Genomic DNA, 24,897 nt, shown 5'->3' with positions numbered 1-24,897 from the left:
CCACTGTCCAAGGCCTACAGTTATGATTTGGCATGCTTTACTTTTTTCCCCAAGCCAATTTACAAACAAAAACATGTCACAGTTAAAATTGCAAAAAAAGTAAAGACAGAATTGCAAAATAAAAAACGGCAGATTTCATTGTAGAGTGCCTCTGTGTGTAGTATTACGAGTTTCAAAAACAAAGAAAACATTTTAACGAATTCCACAAAAAAGCACCAATAAAGTTTAACTATTAAACACCAATGGAACAGCCCATCAGGCACATCTTTCAGAACATAGAATATTCCATTTTGCCCAGTCAAGCTTCTCCACGAAGAATCACCTTTCACTGGGAGCAATTTCTTCAATGTCCTGGCATGTCAGGTTGCAATAGGGCGGTGTCAAATGGCAAGCCAGTGCTTTAACTGAAATAAAACAGTTCATTCTCAAAGGTCTGTGACACTTAAAATTACAATCATTCTGTCTGTTACAACTACAATTCACTTTTTTCTGTTGACTGATATTCTGCATTATTGTCTTTGTTTTCCATCAAAATATGAACATTATTGATGAACTGATACAGATTGCTACTATAAAATGCACATTTCCACATATATCAATGAGCATAGTATGACCTACCTTGAACTGCCTGATATTTCCTTCAGCCACAAGGTGATGTTCATGTTCAGGTGTGATGCAGTAAGCTATCCTCTGAAATGTAATGCATTAGTATATACATTATACATCATTATATACATTTACTTTTTCCACAACAGTATGTAATTTCCCCAAGTTGTTTGTATGGTTTACCCCAATGAGTAACTAAGCACAACAGTAAAATCTGAATTCTAAATGTAAGTCTACTGTTGAATTGAAATTGGCTGCATATGAGTCTGTTCACTTAAGAGGAGCTAAAATGTGGCAAAACACTAAACTCTTTCTGAGCTGTCAGTCACCCACTGTGGTATCCGTAGTTAATTCAAACATGACTCGCCAGAGTCTGAATTCATTAACGTCCTCCATCCATAAATTTTTGCCGGCATGATCAGTTTTAATTACAACACAAGGAAAATAATGGCAATGGAAAACTTGAGCAAGTCTGAGCAAAGTGATTAGTATTAAATCTCACTGAGCACTAGGAAATAGAATATCATATTCTTTACAGCTAAAATAACTGCCAGATGTTTGATGATTGTAATCACCTGTATTTGAAAACCTCTGATGCAATGAAACCTCAAACTATGGCCTATTTATTGCAGCATCTCCTCAGAGGTTTGGATGACAAAATTCCAGCTCAAATTGCTCTCATATTAAGATTACTTCAGGGAACTGTCACACTAAAATGGATGTTTTCCCTTTAATACCCAAATCACTCTCCTTAAAAAAAAAAAACCTGCCAGTTATACGTTACATGCATATCCTTGTGAAAAATACAGTGTTCTCCCAACTGACCTCTTTGAATGTTCCCTTTACAGTAAGGAACTTGTAGATGGCATAGGCAGGAACAAAGAGCATTGATGACATTGCTATTCCCCAACCAACCACACTGGACCACTGAGGAAAGATGTAGCCATCGTACTTCAGACCAGAAGAGGTGACAATACTGGCGATCACCACAAACTGAAAAAAGAAAGATTTTTCATCAATATAAATTAGTCATATACTTCCACAATAAACAAATCAAGTCTAAATTAGACATACACTTCCAGAAATAAACAAATCAATCAGCTATAGTATAGTCTTACTCTGGGTAACTTTAGTAGTGACCTTTTTTTCAGAATGTTCATCCATGAGGCTACCTTTGTGAATATTTAATCTGACCTCTCAGATGATCTCCAGCCTGACCTCAGTGAAAAATCAACGGCTCTGGGACTCTATTTAAAGGTGCTAAAAGCTGGTGCTGTTACTGAATACAGGATGCAACACACAATATTGTTATTTTGGGATGGCATAAATGGAGAAAAGTGACAGTCATGTCAAAATTGTTATGGTCCACCTTGCTTTTCTTAGTGTTTGAGCTGAATGAGTGTGACAAGAGTGTGATCACTAGTTCTAGAGTGTGAGATGGCACAAAAGATCAGTGCAGAGGTATTTAAGTCAGTTATGTTACAGTTATGTACTTTTTACACAAACAGATTGCAAAGTATAACCAACAGGTAATACCAGAACAACACCAGGGGGAAATTATGAGATATATTAAATTATGAGATATATAAATAAATATTTATCAAATATACAGACAAGGCTTTGTGTTTAATGTTTCAGTTAATTTGCAGTTATGGAGATAACACATAATGGTAAACACACAATTTCAAATAGAGAACACCAACAACACAGAAAACTTAGGAATTAAACTTATGTTGTGTCAATTGTTTGATCTACAGTTTAGTTAGTCAATCACATCAATGTAGCCCTGCAACTGTGATACTCAAATAGCTAAGCCTGATGTGACATAGTGTGAGGTAGACCTGAAAATCCTCGGAGACATGACCATAAGTGACCCAAGGTGTGCTGGAATGAACCAGTAGCATAGAGGGAAAGGGCGTCTGTCACCTTCACAGCAAAAGCTAATGAACGAGCCATGGCGAATGGGTTTGGAGATCTGCCACAAGCAAGTGACAAATGTCCGCAACCATCTGTCACAGGAGATAGAGCTTTTTCACTGCATTCAGTCTCTGCCATGTTCTGATATGATGAACTCAGCTCATAAATTCTGTCTCTACGGTGCCACCTGTGGTCTGCTACATACCTTATGGCTGAGCATGTTAAGAGTTCATACCACAGTGGAACTGTACGCTGCTGAAAATTTGTCTGAAAATTCACTGTCACTGGGTTGATATTGCAACATAGTAATGGTCCTCTGGCACTCTGTATTGATCAGCTTACACATACTTTCCCTGTGCTACATACAGTAAATATAATTGTTTGATTGATTATTCAGGAATGGGGAATTGATGTGCTGTATTTGAAACCATATGGTTACAAAAATAAGTGCTTATTCATAATTGCTAAATAAATTATTATTACATTATTTTATTATATCAAACACAAAGCCAAACAGATACATTATTTATTTTCTGAGAACAGATGTATATATAATACTGTTACTATGATGATATATTGTGTGTAGAAGCCTCCCATAAACATTCAATAAGTCTTTATTATACACTGATGAGGCAGCAAGACTGGTTTCATTTCCATGGAAGATTTTGACCATCTCCTTAGAATTACTTTGCATGTCCTTATCACATATATTGTAAGCTATACTAAAACCATAGCAAAACACATTTTTTGCCTGTTTCACAAAATCATTCCAGAAAAACCCCACTCTTATCCTCCAGTCACTCACAGGAAAGTTGAAGGGGATGTAAGGAAAACAGCAAAATCGGTGCTACTATCTTTTTTTCACCTTTGCACTATTTTTTAGAGGTCAAAAATACCAAGTTTGCCCTAATCAGTTGTGATAACTGCAATGACTGTTCAGACCACAAAAATATGGTGCTGGGTGTTATTTTCAATGATTCATGTTTAGGGCTTGAATTATTTTTTACAAATGTGGTGGTTTCAAGTATCCAAATTATGAGAGATGCTGAACTGGTGCCAAGGCTTTGTGGGTAGGGTGTAGCAACCTGCATAGTTCATTAAAAGGACCAGAAGAAAGAATCCCCAATATCCCCCATCACCACTAACAAAACGATACTTACCAGCAAAAAGGCCGGACTGACAAACTTCCAGCACAGCCTCCAGTAGAGGCCTGGCTTGAAGCCCATCATGCGCTCAATATCCTCACTGAATCTGTCCACACCTGGAAACGAACATACGCACAAGCATGGAGACATCAGAGGCTCACAGACAAGACACTTCATATGCATTCATTCCAAATTCAAAGACTACAATACATATGACAAACACATTACACAGGACAAGCTACCATTTGCTTTATTTCACTTTGCAACAGGTGACCAAACTCTTCTGCAGTCTTCTCAACCTAACTTTCAGAAACTGTTGATATGAGCCTAAAGTAACAACATATGTGCTGTAACTGTAATGTAATACATGTGCCTCCAATGTTGAATGGATATTACATTTTGAAGTGTTCACTTAATTACACACCCTTTATTACTGTCTGTGTACCATTTAGTTGAAAAGAAAGTATAACTGTAATCACCATGCAAACCCAAACTGAACAATTACTATGTATTTGGTAATATAGCTTCTTTATCAGAGTTTCCACCAGGCCTGGAAAATTCAAGCACCCAGAATGCCCAGTCATTGTGCTATGAGCATGAAGTCTTTAAATAATCACTTTTCCACAGAAACGGTCTCGCTCCGCTTCACTTTGCACAACTTGAAACATAATTTGACGCGATGGTCATGACTGAGAAAAGAGCAGTTACTGTTTCCATCTGTAACTGATATTTCATTGCGGACTTTTAAACAACCACAGACATAAAGGGGCATGTGAGCCAATTCTCAATAAGGAAGCATCTTTCTGTGGCTTTCTCCCGTTGCTTGCCCACTGCTGTCTGGAAATGTAAGCCTACGGGAGATAAGGTAAAGGAGGAAGAGAGAGACACAAGCAGAGGAAAGTGCTGTATATAGTATCTGCCCCGGCGGAAATGGCAGCAGTAGCTGGAGGCTTTGGTGGTGCAGATGCTAGAGGCCATGTGGGTTCTGAAAGCCCAGAAGAGGGCAGGGGGGCGGGAGGACAAAGCGGGAGCTCCTCCAGACCTGGCACATAGCCTGCAGCCACAAAGCAGAGAGCCGCTCCTGTTGCATTAGCTGATGAACTCACTGAAAGGGTGATATCAGGGGGAACAAACAGGGATGGAACTGGGTATAACAGCACAGTGCAAGGGTTTCTGCATTGAGCGAAATCGTTTTCGAACCCCAGTCAGTCCGCAGGTGGATTATCATGGGGTTCAACAGCCAAACACAAAGGTCTGTAATCAGAAGGGTGGAATAACTGGGAATAAGAACAATTTCAGTCTGTGAATGAGTTAGTGTCAAGATATCTGAAATTAACTCACCATAGAACCAGGACACCCCTATAGCTTCTATCAACACCCCGAACAGAATGGAGGTTCCAGCAGCATAGGTGTCTAACAATGTCAGGACATAGATCCCTCCCTGCAAGCCAGAGAAAAGACAGAGTGCAGTTAAAACATCACACTACACAAACACTGCGTCCACTAGCGTAGAAGCCACTGACCTTAACTAAACATCTTAAAATTTTTAGAAAACCTGGAACACAGATCCAGTACAAAGCATTGTAAAAATATTTCATTTAAGATTTAACTTAATGTTATTTTGGTCTATGACAATGGAAAACATGCAGAAACATTGAAAATTGAGCATGAAAGAGCTTAAGTACACACAGCAGCGCATGGACCGCGCCACTCAAAGGATTCAGTGAGGCTGATAATGATGTTTCCAGAGCTGTCATCTACTGGGTGTCTCCAGCAAACAGTTCACAGTTTTTGTGAAAATGCTTTTGCCCTAAAGACCTGACCCTGGAGATCAACTTACCCAACCCTAATCCTTACCTAAAGCATTATTCAAAGATTAAACTGATCCAGCTGCAGGCGTCCTTCAAGACATGGATCCTTTGTGACTAAATGAATGGTTTCTCCTTTTTAAGTCTAACAAGACCTTCATATACTATGCTCTCTTAAATGTAACCAAAACTCTTCTTGTTCTTGGTAGCTATTGCTTGCAAACTCAAATATACTAAACTCTAGAAATATTTCTGTGTTACCAGCATATCTTGATCTGGCCTTTTATTTTGTACCACAGGGTGTCCTATAAGTGTTGTCTTAGTGAAAATGTGTCTTTAATCCAGCAAAATATATCTCCAACCCTTGTGGTAGATGCATAATTTGCAGTGGCTAGTGAGGAAGGAATTATACACAAATACTTCTACCTAGGACCAATGACAGACACCTTGAACATTGCCACAATTGCATATTTCTGTTCTTGTACAAAAACTCCTAGCTTCACTTATAATGAAAGACAAATACTTTGACAAATAAACAGCATCTATGGGCTGAATTTGCCAGCCCCCCATGTCTAGTTTTCATTGTATAGATAATTAATGCAAACCACTGGCTATTAAGCACATTCTGGAATCCATATGCACTTTCCTGCCAAATCTGCTATTTCTAAGTGCTTGATGAGGGAACTGGGGGATTTGCTTGAAATTTTGATTTGAGTGAAACAGGAATCTCATTCTGTGTCCACTTACATTGGTGATGCAAAACAAGGCAATTAAGAAGGTTCCAAATGCCGTGACGAATGTGAAGATCTTCCTGTTCCTCTTTAGGATTTGGAAATCATCAGTGAGACCAGTGATAACAGCCTCCATACCACCCATCTTCAAACAAACAAGTGAAAGGGAAGAGGCGAGGGGGAAGAGAGGAACAAAAGAGGAGAGAAGAATGGTGTAATGGAACAAGGAATTCTCAACAAATGCTCAATGCACTACATTTTTTGGAGAGCAAGTACTTTAATGGGAAATTTAACTGAAAAGGACATTTTACCACATTCAATAATCCTGAGATATCAAGTTGCACTAGCATATTCTATGGCTAATACACAAACACTATACAATTTCAATATATTCTATATTATATATGGTCTTTCCAGTCTTGCTAGTGGAAAAGAATAGTTTGGAGTACAATGGACTGAAAGTGTATTAAGAATGTAATTATTTTTTGTCTGATCTCATTACGCATACTTTTTTTTTAATGATGATTGTTTTTATTAAGAATCTATGAAGAATCCGAGCATTTTAACATTGTAGTGCAACAGCATTGCCTCGTGCATAAACTCATCCTGACATAGCAAGGTGAAAAATACAGGCAGTTAGTGGAGATGTGGCACTCACAGAACTGTCGATGCCCAGTGTTAGGAGCATGATGAAGAACACAATGGCCCAGAAGGTGGAGCCTGGGAGAGTGGAGATGGCCTCTGGGTAGATAATAAACACCAGTCCAGGCCCTAGATTCACACAGAAAAAGACACCATATAGTATGTGGTACATTGCCTCTCATGCAACATGTACAAGTATTGAGAGCACATAAGATGTCTCAGAATGAAACAGCACGGGGGTGAGCTTCATTTGCACAGAACCATATCCAGGAGAGGAAAGAAGGAAATTAGAGGAGAGTAGAGGAGGGGGAACTGTGAAAGGAGCGGAGAGGAGAGGAGGTGGAGGAGTAACACAGAGGAAGGAATTAGAGAGAGGTGTACATCAGCTATGTGTGAGGTAGTGAAAACAAAGCAAACAAAGCTTTAAAATAACATTCTTTTGTCCAGCAATATACTCTAAAGTACTTTCAGAAGCTATTATTGGTAAGCTTCATGACATGCATAATACATGAGAGGATACTGAGCCTTTATGTATAGTCATGAGTTTGACTTTTAGCCTGTTTTTAAACCCACAGTGTTTCCAAGTACTACACTATGCATCACTGCAGTAAATTCACCATTTTCCAGGGTAAATGGAAACTGGGACAGTGACTTCCACACACCTTCAGTGGCCACATCCTTAATGTCCACACCATGTTTGACGGCCATGTATCCCAGCACAGAGAAAATAGCAAACCCTGAGAAGAAACTGGTGACGCAGTTGATGGTGCTGGTCAGGATGGCATCCCTACAAAGAGACAAACATGAGCTCATACTTTCCAAACATCCCTAATGGTGGATGATCTAAAGGTAATTTAGGTCAGTTACACAAAACTTATGATGTTGCTAATGACATGATTACATTAACTTGTTTGACATGCTATAGTGGGTAGCATAACAGCCAAGGCAAATAGCTGACCTTTTCATCAGGGGGCTGAAAGTTAAATATTTAAGCCATCAATTTCAATAATTGTTCTCTTTGCTGTCTTCTCTAGCAAAGTATGGCTCCATTAAAAAAAAAAAAACAACAACACAAATTTATTTATTCAAACCATTTCCTTCAATTTGTAAGCCTTACTAAAATTCAAGACACAGTTTTCCCGGTTTTGTCATCTCCATAAACAGCAGATTTTTTTCTGAGAAGGAGTAAAGCAGTCTTCTTCCCCTTTTTGCCTCAGTTGACCCTCATGTCTTGTTCTAACTTTCACTGTGAATAACTACTTAGAGCCTTCTCACAGCAGTCACACGGTAAGAAACCTACAAGGGTGACGTTAAGTGCCCTCTCCTGGAATGCTGATGTACATATAATCCAAGCACCTAGCTATATCATGTCATCGTTTATCTGTTCTTTGCAGTCTATCGAAAAATAATAACTTATTCAGATTTTTTTCATTCACAAAAAAGTCTAAATTTACCATGGAAGTTGTTATCCAGCTTCTTTTATGAGCTTGGCCCAGTTTTAGACTCTTTGGTTGTGGCAAAAACTTTAGAGCTCAAATACAGTGGCGGTACTGAGGCCTGATTTCAGTTTGGGTAGTTTCCACAAGACAGTGACTTTCACTGATGTGTGAGTACATGTACTGCTGTCAAACACATGTAATAAAAACTTGTAAGAACTGCCGTGGACCATCTGGACCACCTCTTTCAGCTAGTATAACATACATATAGAAATGAGTTGTTTTTTACAAAGTAACTGTACATTAATGTTCTACTTGACTAAACATAGATATATATAAGATATAGATACCATAAACATGTATATAATAAATTATACATAATTCTAACTATGGCAGCAGTTATTTATTGGTTGTATTTCTTTCTCTGAGAAAGAGAGCCAGAGTCAGCAATCCCAAGATAAAAAAATGTGGGTTTACACGAACTGGGCACGAACAGGTTTTCAATAACTCCAGTGATTTAACCCATTTGTGTGAGTCAAAGCAATGTCCGTACTTCCATCAGAGAGCTTCTTGTCCCTGAGACAGCTTGCCGTTGCATTTGCCCGCCTCTGTTAATTGTCATGCAGAAGGCAGCATGTGTGAGGCGACACAGTGTATGGGAAGTGACTAACGCAGTTACCTGCACATCAGCTGACTATCAAACTCTTAATGCTAATGATAAAGATCACCCAGGGACAGCACACACAATATTGCTTTGTCTGATAGAAGGTTCTTGGAAAAAAGGGTGAGGTCTCTGCAGGTAGGAAACAGCCAATGGCAGTGATCCAGCCATCCTGCCAGTGCTAATCTCATTAGGTCATAGCTTGGAGGGGCACTATAGATACCCATCGTTTCCTGGGACTTTATCAGCTTAACGAAAAAAAGGGGACTACAAACTAAGCAGAAGAGGTTTTCCCCTATCTTTCCACCAGTTCTGACAAACTGAAATGGTTGGTGCAGTGTCCAGTCTTACCTGTAGCAGTTATTATCAAATTTATTATAGCTGGCAAATGCGATCAAAACCCCAAATCCTGCGCCGAGTGAGTAGAATATCTGAGTTGCCGCCTCAATCCATACCTGAACAAAAAACACCTATTAATGATATCTAACCCCAGCAAACAATGGCATCAAATCAGGTAACTGTTACTCTGAAGCATAATTCAAATCACAATCATTCATAAATATGTATTGACAGTACTTTTAATCCAATTTCAAAACAACTGGCGCACTTATTGCTCATCCACAGATTTTCCTCAATGTGTCAATTTGAATCTGAAAATGTGCCAACTTACATTGATCTTGACACTTTCAGGCATAATAATACCAGCTCTAGTGGTCATTACCATTAAGTTTGATGACGTGCGAGGCTCTTTGGCAAGATATGAAAAATGACTAGGTATAACTAGCTTGGATTTATTGAGCTGTAAGAAATCAGCCTAGTGGGAAATACAGGAAGAGGTACAGTATTCTAAAAGGTAAAGAGAGATATGTAAGGCGGTATCACACCGAGGGATTGTTGAGCTGTTTGAAGTCGATGTGTAGGTAGGCCCTGATACCGTCCATGGCACCTGGCAGAGTGATGCCATTGATGAGCAGCACAAACAGTACCAGGTAGGGCATGGTGGCTGTGATGTACACCACCTGGGCAAACACATCACAATGATGGCACATTACTGCTCAGACACAGGGCTTCACTTTCCCCCAAAAAACGCACAGCCACGTGCCTCATTGAGCTTATGGAAGGCTTTTCTGTAAGAGAGGATCCATTTTTGATCTTACAGCTAACATTAACAATGCATATCCAAGCGGAACTTGAAAAGAATTTGACATTTTCGGAAAAAGGTCAGTGTTAGAAAATGAACCCTAACCCTAACTCTAAGTGTTGAAATGGATGTACCATGCACATGCAAATCCAATGGCACTAACAAGTCAGATTCATAAACTCTTTATACATTTGACAAAACATTTTTTCTGTGTCTTGATGTTGTGCAAAAAAAATAATAATAATACACATATATCTTTCTCTGCATGAAGTACATGCTCTATTTCCATATAAAAGCTTTTGTGCCAGGGCTGCATGGGCCCCACCTCTTGTGTGGGCACTGTAATGAGGATGTGTGTGTGTGTGCACGTGTGTCTATGTGTGTGTGCGTGTATGGGATCAGGCGAATGATGCGGAGAAAAGCCACTCATAGGAGTGAGCTTCGATGTGGCCCACATCTGCACTGGTGCTAAGGCTGGCCATAGTGCCCTCACCTTCCCAGATGACTTGACTCCTTTCCACAGGCTGAAGTAGAGGATAAAGACCACCACCACCAGGCAGAGGGTGAGCTCCCAGCGCGGCAGACCCAGGTCCTGTATGCCTTTGCTCTCATGGAGGTGCAGAACACCGCGCCTACAGATGGGTTTTTCCCAATAGTACGAGAATAAAAGAACAGAGCAAGTTTAATGGTGAGAATAAGGCATCAACCAAATTCCGCTCAATCATCTTTTGCTAAAGAATAAAGAGATTAAGTGTCTTAAATGTCTGTATACATTTGATACACAGAACCTGACTTGTCACCCTGGTCTGGTCTGAAAATGCATACCATTAGTTAAAAAAAAATCAGTAAATAACAGAACACAGAAGCTCACCCTCAATAAAACTTGGCTAAAAATGACAGTTCACAAGAAGGTCTCTTATTTTGAGAAACAAATCCAAGAAGAATGCACAGATTTTACTGAGAAAAATACAGAATATGACTGCAATGTAAAACGCTAATGGTTTAGCAAGGTTGATCACGGTTTCAGTTAAGCAATTATTTGTTTTGAAGTACATACATTTGTAGTTTACAAAACTGTCCAACAAGACACAGTATGTACAGCACAACACAGGACCTCGTCCTTGATTGATTACATGAGCTAAGATTGCATTCAATAAGATTGAACAATAAGACAAGAACAAAATCAGACCTCTAACCAGACTTTAAATGGAACAAAACATTCTATATAATAATTAAGAAACTCTGGAAACTTAATGTATGCACTGAGCTTGAATTTGTGCCACTCTCGCAAACAGATGATTCTCTGAAAGACAGAGTCTCTGTCATGGCTTTCCACACCTCAGCTGCTCCTTGTGAAGTAAAGTTCATATGGAAACAGTCCACACACAGTCTTGGCGCTTGTAACTGCCTTGACACGTACGTGACTCAAAACAGTCTCACAAATTCAGCTGGGCAGATTTCATGAAAAAAAGCTTTGACATTTTGACAGGTAATTAAGGTGAATAAGTGTTTGGAGAATCAAATATTTCATTCAAACACAAATAGAAATGGAAAACAGTAAAAGAGTAATGATGTTTCTTAATTCCAATAAATATTATTTTTGCAGTGCTCTCGCACCTTGAGCCTCCCAGCTTGCAACACACTTTACATCTAGTTACATATGCTTCCATTCTGAGGTTATGCAGTTATACTTTCTGTCACAAACCAAATATTCATTATTTTTGTAAGTCAGCAACACAGGCCAAAGTACATTGATCAAAATAGGACTGACAAGATGCGTTTTTTCAGAAACAAGTTAGTAATTCAAAATAAACACTGTTCTGTTCTTCAGCATTACAAATACCAATCACTTCGCGTGAACATACAGACTAAAATGATAACTCTGAGGAAGGTTCTTTCGGACATTTCTGTTAGATGTTGCGGGTTATATAATGAACAGTAAATTGAATACACATGAAAGTCCTCAGTTTCTTTTAGCACAGATACAAGCTAGATAAATCCTGTGAAAGATATTTTCGTAGTATTTTCGAGACTGTACCATATCTGTTTCTTCGTCAACAATGATGCACAGATTGTCAGACTGGCACATCCAAGGGCTTTTTGAAGTTTCCCTGGCACTCACTGTACCGAGGGTGAAGCACATGTAAGCAGTGTAAGCACTTCTGGTGAACTGACATTACATAAGCTCATGCCAAAGTGATACAGATCATTTGAAACAGAGCTGGACAGTTTAAGGTGTCTTTCACTCATCCAAGGCAAACACTGAGTGGTGTTCTGTTTGAAGAATAATAGAAGAATAATAAACCAAAGAATAATAAACTGAGGCATGATCATGAAATAACCTTGACTCAAGCTTGATATTTCTTATCTATTTTAGCTATATTTTAGCAACTGCGGATCTCTTTGCACCAATTCTGAAATTACAATGCAGTGCTGCTTCTTAAATGTGTTGCTCAAAGTTAAGGACACAGCATACTGTAGTTATGGAGCAGTCATTCTTTTTCCCAAATGAATTTGCATATATGCATGTATTATGTCTCTTTCATTGATGACTCTGGGTAAGTTTATCTGCATCTGATACTTGGGACATGTAATGTCCCTGCCTTCAAGTACAAAAAATTACACTAAAACATCAAAAGAGGCAAGGGATTTGTAAGATTCATGGCAAGCTATAAAACATCTAAAACATGCATTTTATCCTGATAGTACATTCAATGAGAGGTCTAGAGGAAAAGAGATACAGGAGGGGGAATGCTGTTTCAGATGGAGAAAACAGATAGACACAAGTTCTCTAAATAACACTAGTGATAAAGCTTTGTGCTATGTGGTTTGTCTGATGTCTTGTTGTATATCACCACAGTCCACATCAAAGTTTGTTTCTGTACAGCATCTCTTGTTAGCGCGACCATCCACATGGAGAACACTTTCATCTGAACTTAAACTAAATTTGTTCCACTAGTTCTACAAGTTATCTGCTGCCATCACACAATCTCTTGTTCTGTTCTGCACTGTGCTACTAAATCATTTTTCCATGTACTGCAGTAAATGCCTCTTCAATCTAACCACAATGTGCTACTCCTTATCCCTGAGTGAGGAATTTAAACAAACCTCGCATTTTTAAAATTCTCACATAACAGTTTTCCACAGTTTTGCATCACCTGGCAACTGGAATCATGATGCTAAGAAAAGCAGCACTTGCTGACATTCATCCCTCAAAGCTCAGGACAAAGCAAGATTAAGACTGGGCTGGGCTATAATCTGCAAACATCCTGCCCAATCAGTGTCATAAAAAGTGAAGCTCAATTTTTGCATACCTTCATAATATAATACATGAAATAGTACGTGTGAGTCCCAGATCTCTGGAAAATGGACACAGCTGAATGCATGAACAGATTGGAGGTCCTCTGCTTCTCCCCACCACACTTTTCTTTCTGCCTCATTGACGACCAGGGTTTTACTGGAGGAGTGATCCTGGGGCGAGAATCAGTCTACCCACTGTGGTGTTTTGGCATTAACTTTGAGGAGGAAATTTAATGATGCACTACACGTTCTTCAATCCTAACACAATAAGTTTAGTTTCTGTGACCCCAAGCTCTTCATTATGTGTAAAAGAGTGCAAGCACTGTACCTGCAGCCACACACTTGCATAACCTGCAACAGACCTATAGCCATTCAGATGCACAGGATCTCTCTCAGATATATAAGTGTGCGGATGGACATGTTATTCACAGGTGATACTCTGATTAGCTCAGAAACTCAGCTGAAGCTGTTATATCCATGCAAGAAAAGTTTTCATTTAAACTTAAACTGAGTTTTAAAGCACACACACACTATTTGGTTCCCACTATTGCTGCTGACATCCAAGGTCACAGATGGGCATGAACTCTGAATACAAAATGCAAGAACAGGGGGGGGGGGGGGGGGGTGTCAATAGCCACTGATGCCCTTGCCTCTTTGAACTGCACATCAGCCTTCCAGAGACTGTTGGTGCTGCAGCACAGAACCTAGTTGGTTCCCCCATTCTCCATGTGATCCAGGGACAGGATACTCAGATTCGCTTTTCTCTGTGCAAATGCTCAGCACCTGGAAAGAACACTGGACTGCATGAACAGGAATCACAAAGACCACCTGCCCTGCAGCAGCCTTGAGGCATATTATCCGTTGAATTTTGGTGTTGGTGTAAAAGCAGGAAAGCAAGGTTTGATAGCATTCAATCGTGTTTTGATAGGGTGCATCCTCAAGTATTTTGTTCTCACGGTCCACTCAGAACCAAGCTGCTTTCTTTCTGAGTCGGTGCCCCAGTCATTTCCAGTACCACATTGCCTTGGACATATGAGCCAATCAAACATAGCTGAAGACTCTCAGCCTGCAGCATCAGGAATTTGAGGACACAGTGACAAACCGAAAGGTAGCACGCAAAACTGGAATGCATCTCCCTCAAAGGCAAAACAGAGAAATTGTCTGTGCTCTTCTGGTTTTAAGATGGGGTCTAACACCTGCCCTGTCAGGCATCTTGACCTGACTGTGGGGTTGTCTGGCTCTCTCCTCCAGCAGTTGTGCATGAGGCCAATAGCTACACCAGTCTGGACAGCCCAGTGGGGGCTCCCCTCAAGCCTTCAGTGCAGGCACTGGCACAGCAGATGTAACTAATGTCCAACAGTGGTGCACTCTCATTGATCATATCACTGACCTTGGACTCTGACAAGTATAAATGGTATCAGAGAACCCGCTAGAATATGAGTCTGGCAGTGGTTGCCAGTTCAACAGATTCATTGGCTGTACTGTTCCTAATATATCATAAACCATGACTGAAAGGATATACTGCAATTATCTCTTTTCAAGGTATGCATGCTAATACAATAACATATCTGCACAATTTTTTAAATTAATGTACACTATCAATTACAATTGTGTGAACTATAAATCTTCTTTAATCCAGCACTGCTGTTGATTTTTCTGAACCGCATGGATGCAATTTAACAGAAAGCTTTATTCATTTACATTTGTGCTAAGTACATAGTGAGATCATTGTAGGACTGACATAAATGTTCCTTAACTGCTGAGGTAATGCTAAATAATCTCTGCATTACACAAATGGAAGACTACATAAACAGTCATTTTAAAAAAGATTAATCAGGTCTCTCAGGCATTAATAAAACAGCAACACTCCTTTGCTGTTTCATAAGAGCCTCAAATGATTTCAGTGATCAACATCACAGAGTTGTTACAGCAAAGCTACTTCTGACGTAAACTGAAAGCTGGTAAATAGCAAAGAAAACACGAGACAAGACAAACGACTTCCCACGGGGAACATTTTTTCTCTTTCAGCTTCAGAGTTAAAAGCTAATATTTTTTGTGAGACTTGACACTATGGGCCACAACCACCCTGAGAACTCCAATCACGCTGCAGGGCCTGGCCCAAACAATGACTTTAGATCAGTCCCTGGGACATTTGGTGTTGCTGGAATCCAGTCTTGTTCTGCAGTTGGATGAGGCTGATGTCCCAGGATAATCCCTAATTAAATGACTGCATCGTCTGCCGCCTGTCATGATTTATGTCACAGTACCAATGTGCCTGATGCCCTGTACTGATCCAGGGTAAATCCCTGACCTTGTTTTTTGATTCCTTCAATCCCTTTTTCATCTGAAAGACTGAAGCACAAAGGCTTTAATGCCTTACAGTTTGTGTACATACTAATGCAGAAATTGCTTAATGGGACCATTCCTTAGTTCAGTCTCATGGTAGTTGTAATATCAAAGGAAAATCAATGCTTGATTCATATGTTGTACTCCACCCTAGGCAGCTCTGGCTTTCCAGACTAACTTTTCTATTACTGGTGCAGATAAAAAAGTCCAGATAAAAAAAAACAGAGGATGTTCTGCATTAACAGAGAAAACAAGGGCGAATTATAAGGAAAATTAGAGAAAAACAGATGGATATCAGTCAAATAGAGGCACTCATAAAATGAAATCCGGGTTGAGAGCAGAATGTTTAAAAGCTTTTTAGGCCATGCAATGGAGCAAACCAATTCAGCGTAATTCATTTACACATATTCTATACAGTACACACAGTAAAAGGGAAGCCCTACGAGTCATCACAGTATGGCAGAGTCAGGCTATATCTCACTGTTGCACTCAAGTAGAAGAAACACAGATATATCTTTAAAGCTGTATTAAGAGAAATATCTAAAGATACCCTTTAGCAATTAACGGAAATTTGCCAGAGTGATAATTTACCCTGAGCATTTAAATATAGCTTCCTATATTATACACACACACACACACACACATATATATATATATATATATATGTAATATATATACTCAATTTCAGTCTCAAAATAGTGCTCCAAAATACTCTTGCTGGAGCTTTTGCATGAAATGGAAATAAATTCCATTCACAGAGCTCAATTAATACATACATATGAAATCTAATGGCGTTTCTATTGCAATGGTACTAGTTGTTAAGGCTCAACACTGCAGATCAAGAATGCCATGATCTAGTACAGTAGCATATTATTTAGGACTTTGTTCATTTTAACACATCGGATTTCAGTAGAGGCCTCCTGAGTCACTTCCAGTCCATGGTCAGGGTGCCTTAACACAGCTACAGTATGACGCTAATGATTATACTTTGGGCTTCATTAGTATGCAGCACTTCTGAGGGCGACAAACTAGATTGCAGGGCAGCACTGATCAATGAGAGCAATAATAAACCCCTCTGTAGAAAGTCAGGGAGGAAATGAAGGCCTACCACATCCTCTTCAACAGCGAAGACAATCAAGGAAATTACACATCAAAGTGCTATTGTATGTGAACAAGACGGGACCACGGAGGACAGTCCATGCACAGCAAGGACAGGGACCTTTTGGGAATGAACGAGGCTATATCAGCTTAGTAAACATCTATAATGACAACTAAACAAAAGGTGTTTGTATTTAATTGCTGGACAACAGTGATATGTTTGATTCAAATGCAGCAAACTCTTTATCACTCCCAACTATACATCAACCTTTCAGCTTCTGGTACGGATAGCCCTCTGTTTATGAACACCTGTGATTATAGGTCAATGGCAATAAGAGAGCCCTTTCCTATATACACAACAGATTTTTGTGATAACAAATGGCACGAATAGGACCCCATGAGTGAGAAGCAGTGTACCTGGAGAGTTTTTCGGTACTTCTGTAAAAGCTACTCCTGAAATCAATGTATACTTTATGATAGGTAAGTCTGAAGTATTCCTTTAGCAGACATGACTTGCATTAACAGCTAGTACTGCCAGCTGTCAGCGGACAAGACTAAAAACGTTGTACAGTAATCACATTACATTCATGATACTATTATGGGAGACATATAACTTTAGTAAATGTACCTTGTGCTTCCTAAGAAACACAGATTCCATTTGATTTTTAAACTGCCCCTCCTTCAGTCCCTGCTGTGTATGTGTGTGTATTTAGGGGCATGGGGGAGGGCAGCTTCCTACAGAAAGACTGTATGTGGCAGACTGAATAAAGCACTAGTACACACACAATTGTGTCTTCTAGATAGAGTCAAATGTTTTTAGCTAAATACAGCCCTTTGCAATCACTGGCAGTACGCTCACCATTTACTGTATAAAAATACTATTGCAACAGGAAGGTGGCTAAACAAGAGGCTAAGTATAAAGCGCCTGTACACACAACTGAGTCTTCTAGATTGAGTCAAACGTAGAGGAAAGCTTAACAAACACCTTCTTCTTGCAAGAAGGTGGCTGAACAAGAGGCTAGGTTAACAAACTTGCTTTGTTTGCTATATAGCCCTTTATAGCTGATGTTCCGATCAGCTGATAGTTGCATAAGACACAAAAAAGCAATGCAGCTATATCTTGCCATCATTACACATGTAAACATATTTTTATGGTTCTAATGAGATTAATCAGATGGCCAGCAGCTGATACTGTCAAGTCTTTCCACTATGAAAGCTAGAATAACACTATCTTGACCTCAGTGTATTTTGCATTCTTCATTGGATGAGGGTTGACTATGTACCAGTATCCACCAGTATCTCATCTAAATAGGTGAGCTTCCTGCATGAACAAATTAATTTTACTAAATATTAGAAAAATATTAATATTATATAGCGCATTATATTTTTTCACTTATGCAATTTTGTTGTAAATTCTCTAGGAATACATACAAAATGGTTATGTTGCATATCCATGTAATGAGAAAGCACCCTAAAAATTTGCATTTAAAATAACAGAGAACTCGTTTTAATTTATGAAATTTTTCAATATATGAAATTTAGCTTTTCCTGAACACTTCCAACTTTAAAATAAGGAATACAGAAATGCCTGTGCTGGGATTTCATTTCTTTGAAGGTGAAGAAAAGTTTCTGGGATGGTTACTGGGTCTGAACACGTGATTCTTTTCTCATTAACCTATTGTACATATTGCATGTTGTTATTCCAGAATCAGACTTCTCTACCCACCTCAACCTAGATCTTGCTGCCCATCTCAACAGTGTCTTCCCTCACTGTGGCATCCCTGAGTAATCTGCCTGTTCTCCCATGACTTCCCCACTTGTAGCTTGCCAGACACTTCAAAGAACAGTCTTTTAAAAGATCCCATCTGAAAACTGTCACTGAATAACAAAGTATAATGATTACTCAGTGAGACACTGGGCCATTTGCTTTTGAGTGGCTGGAGAAAAACTTGTGAAGCCAGATGTGTGGGTGTGAGCAGCAGCAGGGTGTAGTGATAAAGTCGCCCTTCAGAATTCCCTGTGGGCCACACAGCAGTTGGCAGTTGTACCCATGGGCAAGGTGCTTCACCTGAAAGGCCTGTAAATATCCGGGTGTATAACTGGATAACATGTAAAAAACATATGCTATGGAAGTCACTCTGGATCCAATATCCAATATACTGTGCTAAGCAAATGCAATATATTGTGTGTGCAGCTGCCCACTTAACCTGACTGTGAGTAGAAAGATTTGTATCAATTGAATAGGAGTAACGTAATTACTCTCTAATTATAATAACAACAGCCATGTTAGTAACATCATATTTAGTCCTCTAGTGTTTGCTGTGAGTGAAAATGTTACACTGGACAGAACTGAGAAAAAAACTCCTTGCACTCTCCCATCTCCAGTATCTCTAAATGTGGAAGGTCAGGGGATTTGAGTAGAGCAGGGAGGTTCGCTCTTCGGGTAAGCGATAAGACAAGGGCAATGTCCCTGTCATTTTTGAACTTGCTCTGTAGAGAAGAACAACCTTTACATGGACATTGGAAGAATTAGCTTTCTCTGAAGTGCAAACAATGCTTTTTCATAAACTTAAAATGTTTTTTCCCCCTCACCCTTGCCTACTATAAAGCAAATGGTGAGAGTGGCTCTTTACAGAATTTAGGGACACAGCAAAAAAGTTTTGAATGATGGTGACCTACATCCATATACCTACAGCACTATTTGCCTGATGTCATGCTTGCTTGCTATTTCATCGTATTGTGCAGGTTTGATTGTCTGGTTCAGTTCCAACCATTTTTACAGTGAAAAAGAGAGACTTTTCATTGTAAATGCAGGAGCTGACCAGACAACAAAGCAGCTAACACCTCCGTGTCACATGACCTCTTGATGAGGTAGGAATAAGATCCAGCAATTCTTCAAATCAAGCCTGTCTCTGTGATTATATCCAAGTAGTGTCACAGTTTTGGAACTAATAGTGCAAATGGATTGAATACAGAGAGAAGAAGCTTATGTTCTGCACTGCAGACTCAGGGAATATCAGCATGTGTGTACTGATGGGTAAAGGTTTAGTCTTCCTGTACATCTCATAAGAAGTGCACACTTAAACACATCTATCACAGATTATATTGCTGGACTTTTCTCTGTTCTCATCATCCCAAAGCATATAATGTATTTGTTTTTCACCTCAAAATCTGTAATTCATTTTGTTCATGTTTGCAAAACTGCATAAGTAAGCAATACATTTTATTATGGATATATTGTGCTTCTGGTAACACTTTCTAACAATGTTATATTAAAAAGGTTTTACACTTTAAGAAAGAGTTATGTAACATTATGCCATTAAAAGTAAATTCCAAAATCATGAAAATAGTTCTCATTTATACTTCTGCTGATCGTAACAGGTAGACTTCATTTTGAAGCTTCCATGGCACTTAATATCTAAATAAATTCTTCCTTGCAAGGGTTTATAGACATTATAAAAATCCTTTGTAAATGATACCATAATCTACAAAGCTTTTTAATGAGACTGTGGATTCAGCATGGATTCAGCGTGGTTTATAATACATCTTTCTAGAAATCCCAGACTTTGTTTGATTTCTCCCAAATGCAGCCATGCAATTCAGGACAAGAGGCATGTACGGGGCCCATAGTACTCACTCATAAAACTCTGCTGCAGGTGTGATCTTATGCTTGGAATATGATGTTCCATTCATCACAAAGGACCCATTGAGGAGCTGGCGTTCAGTACAGTTGTTGCTGTTCCAGATATTCCCACACTTGAGCCAGGGCAGTTCACTTGTGAATGAGGAGAACAGGTAGTACAGAGACCAAGCTATGATGACATTGTAGTAGAAGCCCACATACAAAGCAATAAGGATCACGGTGTAGCCAACACCTGTAAGTAGAAGAGAATTTTAAAAAATATTAGATCCATAATTTGAAAAGATAAAAATAAAAACAAAAGAATGGTATGTATAATGCCATGTTACATGGAATAGCCATCTTTACTCATCTTTGCAAAATTTAAATTAGATACAAATTCCAATAGAGTAATAAATAATAATTCAACAAGACTATGCGTAAGTTTGTTAAAATGTATATAAAAGTGACCATCTGGATTGAGCTCCCATCTCTACATGGTTTACTTAGCTTGTCTAGTTGCTAGGTTATAGTAACAAAAAGATGTTTAAAAGTATGCGCACATTATTGCTGGTATTGAGAACTGGTGGTCATATCACATTCACCCGAAACTGAGCTCCAGCAAGTAGAAGATGTAAATTGTAATACTTGCTTTACAAAAGCCAAAACATTTATGGAAATATTGACTACAATGTTTTTGTCCTAAGTCTTTGTTTCTTCATCTATATTTTCTTAAAAATCATATTTTGCATTAGGACTGGAAATGTACAAACAGCCCCACATTCCATTTTGCATCTTTGTTACAGAGGACAGCTTACTTCCCTACCTTTAAACACAGGGCATATCTTCCAGACAGTGGCAGCCCCTTCTCTGTTGTACTGACCCAGGGCAAGCTCCATGTAAAACAGAGGCATCCCAGCAATGACGAGGAAAAGGGTGTAAGGAATCAGAAAGGCACCTGAAATGACAAGTAACAAGTTCAGTAAGAATAGCTGGATGGAAAAAACATGATCATGATATAGTGTGCAATTTCCACAGCTACACATGTCCCAGAGTGTTCCATTAACAATGGGAGGAAGTTATGTAATCTACATTTGGACTTTGAGATACTCATGAGGAAGTATGCAAACTACTGCTAAGCCTTTTTAAAAAGGCTAACTTGATGCCTGTTTGCAATTTTGTCTGTCCAAGAGCCATGTTTTGGCAAGTTTGTATATGCTTAATGTGAGTTTAATTAGATTTTGAGATTCCTCTCAGAATTGCAAATTGGTGCCAAACCTGTAACTGAAATGCTGTCAAAGGGTAACTGTCAATTTTTTTGTTTGACCTCAATATCATAGGCTTCAGGAGAATTCATGGCAAAGATATGCTGTCAGTCCTTACACCTGCATAACCTGTAACTTTTCTCCACTCCTCAATGATTATAACATTCCGTTATATATCTAAGACTATCCAGGCAGGGAATTCAATATTGCTGTGTTAAAGATTGGGAAGATGGCTCTAAATGTATAGACTAAAAATATTTTTAAATACAATTATTACACCCTAAATGTTGTTCACCCTTTTCTTTCTCTCAGTTAATGCAGCAGAGTAGTCAAGATCTGTCAAAGTAAACCATAACCCAATTTAAAACTGACGTGTGTGTGAATAAAATTTGAACCCAATCTCTAATCAGCAATTGGCTGAGGCAATGCGGACAACGTCTCTGCTGTAAAAACACTTAAAGAGTTGAATGACTAACTTTGTTGCAGTGGAGTTGTGGAATTAAAATGACCGTGTCTCAACCAGACATAAAACTGATTACGTTCATGTAATGGAGTCTTTCCCCATTCATATCCTACAAAGCCTCTTGTCGCTTCGTTAAGCTGTGCGCTATTTTGAGTTGATATGCTAGCTATTTCAATTTGAAATGAAATTTCAATCCTTTCTTTCTCAACTGCTGATAATTCTGTAAAACCGAGGTTGTTTTAATAAGTCATATGGTATATTAAGATGAAATATTCAAAAACGTTTTCCATACATCGATTACAAGGAACAAGTGCATATACAACAGACATACATTTGCAACATACATACACAGCACATGCAACATACAAATTCAACTCATGCATGACATGCTTTCAACATACCTCCTCCGTTTTTATAGCATAAATAAGGAAATCTCCATACGTTGGCCAAGTCCACCGCGAAACCAATGACCGAGAGGAGAAAGTCTATCTTCTTGCCCCAAGTCTCTCTGTCCTCGTCCTCAGCGGAGCCGGGTGGGCAGCCGTGGGTGTTCGAGGCGGGGATGATGGAGGAGTTGGTATATTGGACACCATTCCGGTCCTTGACCAGGATTAATTCCACTTCTTTCTTCTCCACATTGTTGTACGGTTTCAGGGGAGCAACAGATGACAGTTTATGGTCTGGCAGGACTTGGATGTTCATCTTCTTGGATATACGAAGCCTGCCAGCCTCGTGCGCTTACAGCCCAGGGGAGTGCGCAAAGATGATACTGGTGCCGCAGCTCCTGATGGTGGTAGTGATGATGACAATATTGATGATGATGATGATGATGATGATGGTGATGATGATGTAGAAACTCCGTTAAGGCAAAGCTTCTTGGGAGCTGAGTGATCTCCACATGTGTCATCAGCTATGAAAAAGTGTATTAAATTGGTACAGGCATGAAAAAAGTTCAGTGAAATTATTACAAGTAATTTCATTTGCTCCAATGTAACATCAGCGACTGTATTTAGCACTGCCTGCACATAATTTTACGGTGTGTCTCGTAACTTAAGGTAGCCTAGAGACGCAAGCAGCCTGCTACAAAAAATTCATACTGGTACACTCGTGTCACTTCACAACCCACATCACCACTTCATTAGCTACATGAATTTATTATGCGCGGGGCAATGTTATCTGCCTCGCTATATCCAGGCGCCGTACTCAAACACAATACGCCTTATCTTGTTTGGATTGCAATGCAGTATAAGTAAACGGAATTTTAATAGAAGTGAACAAGGCGGTTGACAGCAAAAACTAAATAAATAAATAAATAAATAAATAAAAATATTGAACGCATACGCACGTCGCATTGTTCACGTCTGACATTCCTATAAGCATTGCTGATGATACCCCGGTGTAAGATCTGTTGCGTTATACCTTTCGATTGGGTGGAATCGGGAGGAAATCACCAAGGTGGATCATGAAGTAACGAATACTTGACCAGCACTATTTTACAGCTAAAAGAGTTCAAATATCTAGTAAAGATAGAAACAAGAGTAATCCGTACTTGACAAACAGGAGGTAAGGCTCCATGGTCCTTTGCTTCTGTCGTCGAGATGAATCTGAGGAGTTGCAGCCCATTCTAGAGAAACTTTAAGACTCGCCTCCTCAGTAACTGGAGGCGATATAAATTCTGTGCTTTTAAATCGGGCTCCACACTCTCCACGTGATATTTTCTAAGGACAATTTTTTTTCCTTTGTTGAGACCCTCTCATACACACCGCCCACGGTTTCCAGCATACCACGCTGCATGTGATCAATGTTCAGTACGTAATTTACATGGACATGTTTTGACACCTCACACATGTCACCGGGTATAGAGATTGTTATTATTATGCCTTGGTGATGAGACATGTTTAAGTATGTAATTGTTCATTTGACATCTATTCTGATTGAGGTTTTTTTTCCCCCCTTCGGTGAAACTACACTGAGTCTTGAAAATGGGGGATGCTTTTAATACATTAATACTGTCGAGGTTAAAACATGTAGGAAACACATTGGGCTTGGTGCAATTGCAACGTAAACAAAAACAACGTATTTTAACTGGTACATTCGTTTTGCTATGTCTTAAGTTTTGTTTATATATAAATATGGAAGTAAAGCTTATGAATGTTATGCATATCTGTATAACCAGAGAAACAAACATTTTAAGAAATAATTTCATTCTTGACTAAATTCGTCTGTTTCTTCTCTCTTGTACTAAATATATTGAATTAGAGTTTTCTAAGAAGCAATAAAAGCATTGTGTTCCATGTGTAATCAAATTCTTCACAAGCTTTAGCCATAGGCAACCATTTCTATTAGATATAGTTGGTCAGCTCATCCTGTTAAAGTCAAAGATTGTCCCCTTAAAGCTCTCCAGTGCTTCTCTTATAAAACCTTAAAAGGAGTGTTTTTGAGGCATTTTGTTGATACTCTGTTAAAGACCAAATAATAGCAATTGTGAAGCTAGGAACCTGCCCTTACAGCGTGATTTTTTATTTATTAATATTTTTTTCCGTCAGGAATGGGTGCATTAATACCACAATTTGGTGACGTGAAATTAGAAATTTACCTGGACTACCGGTGCATCTGATGTTAATTGACTTTTGAAAATGAATGCATCTAGTTTTATTAGATTTACATTACATAGATTTACAGAAAAACACAACTGAATTAAACTTAATATTGCTATTTC

General features: G+C 39.0%; 1 protein-coding gene across 1 annotated transcript; it reads right to left on the bottom strand.

The window, feature by feature from the left end:
* Positions 1–333: 333 nt before the first annotated feature.
* On the bottom strand, positions 334–23,817 carry LOC118787782 (sodium-dependent noradrenaline transporter-like). The gene is made up of 15 exons (XM_036543461.1): positions 23,728–23,817; positions 22,580–23,088; positions 21,277–21,408; positions 20,469–20,706; positions 10,581–10,719; positions 9,831–9,965; positions 9,298–9,401; positions 7,512–7,636; positions 6,866–6,978; positions 6,224–6,352; positions 5,010–5,109; positions 3,684–3,784; positions 1,432–1,599; positions 619–690; positions 334–404 (listed from the first exon to the last, which is right to left on the bottom strand). Exons 2-15 carry the CDS (start codon positions 22,878–22,880, stop codon positions 381–383), a joined length of 1,881 nt encoding a protein of 626 aa, XP_036399354.1. The 5' UTR covers positions 22,881–23,088; positions 23,728–23,817; the 3' UTR covers positions 334–380.
* Between the last annotated feature and the right edge of the window lie 1,080 nt (positions 23,818–24,897).

This window comes from Megalops cyprinoides, chromosome 13, assembly GCF_013368585.1.
Source record: "Megalops cyprinoides isolate fMegCyp1 chromosome 13, fMegCyp1.pri, whole genome shotgun sequence".
In the NCBI taxonomy this organism is placed as follows: Eukaryota; Metazoa; Chordata; class Actinopteri; order Elopiformes; family Megalopidae; genus Megalops; species Megalops cyprinoides.
Note: the sequence above shows the minus strand (reverse complement) of the source record. Positions and strands in the feature narration are given on the sequence as shown.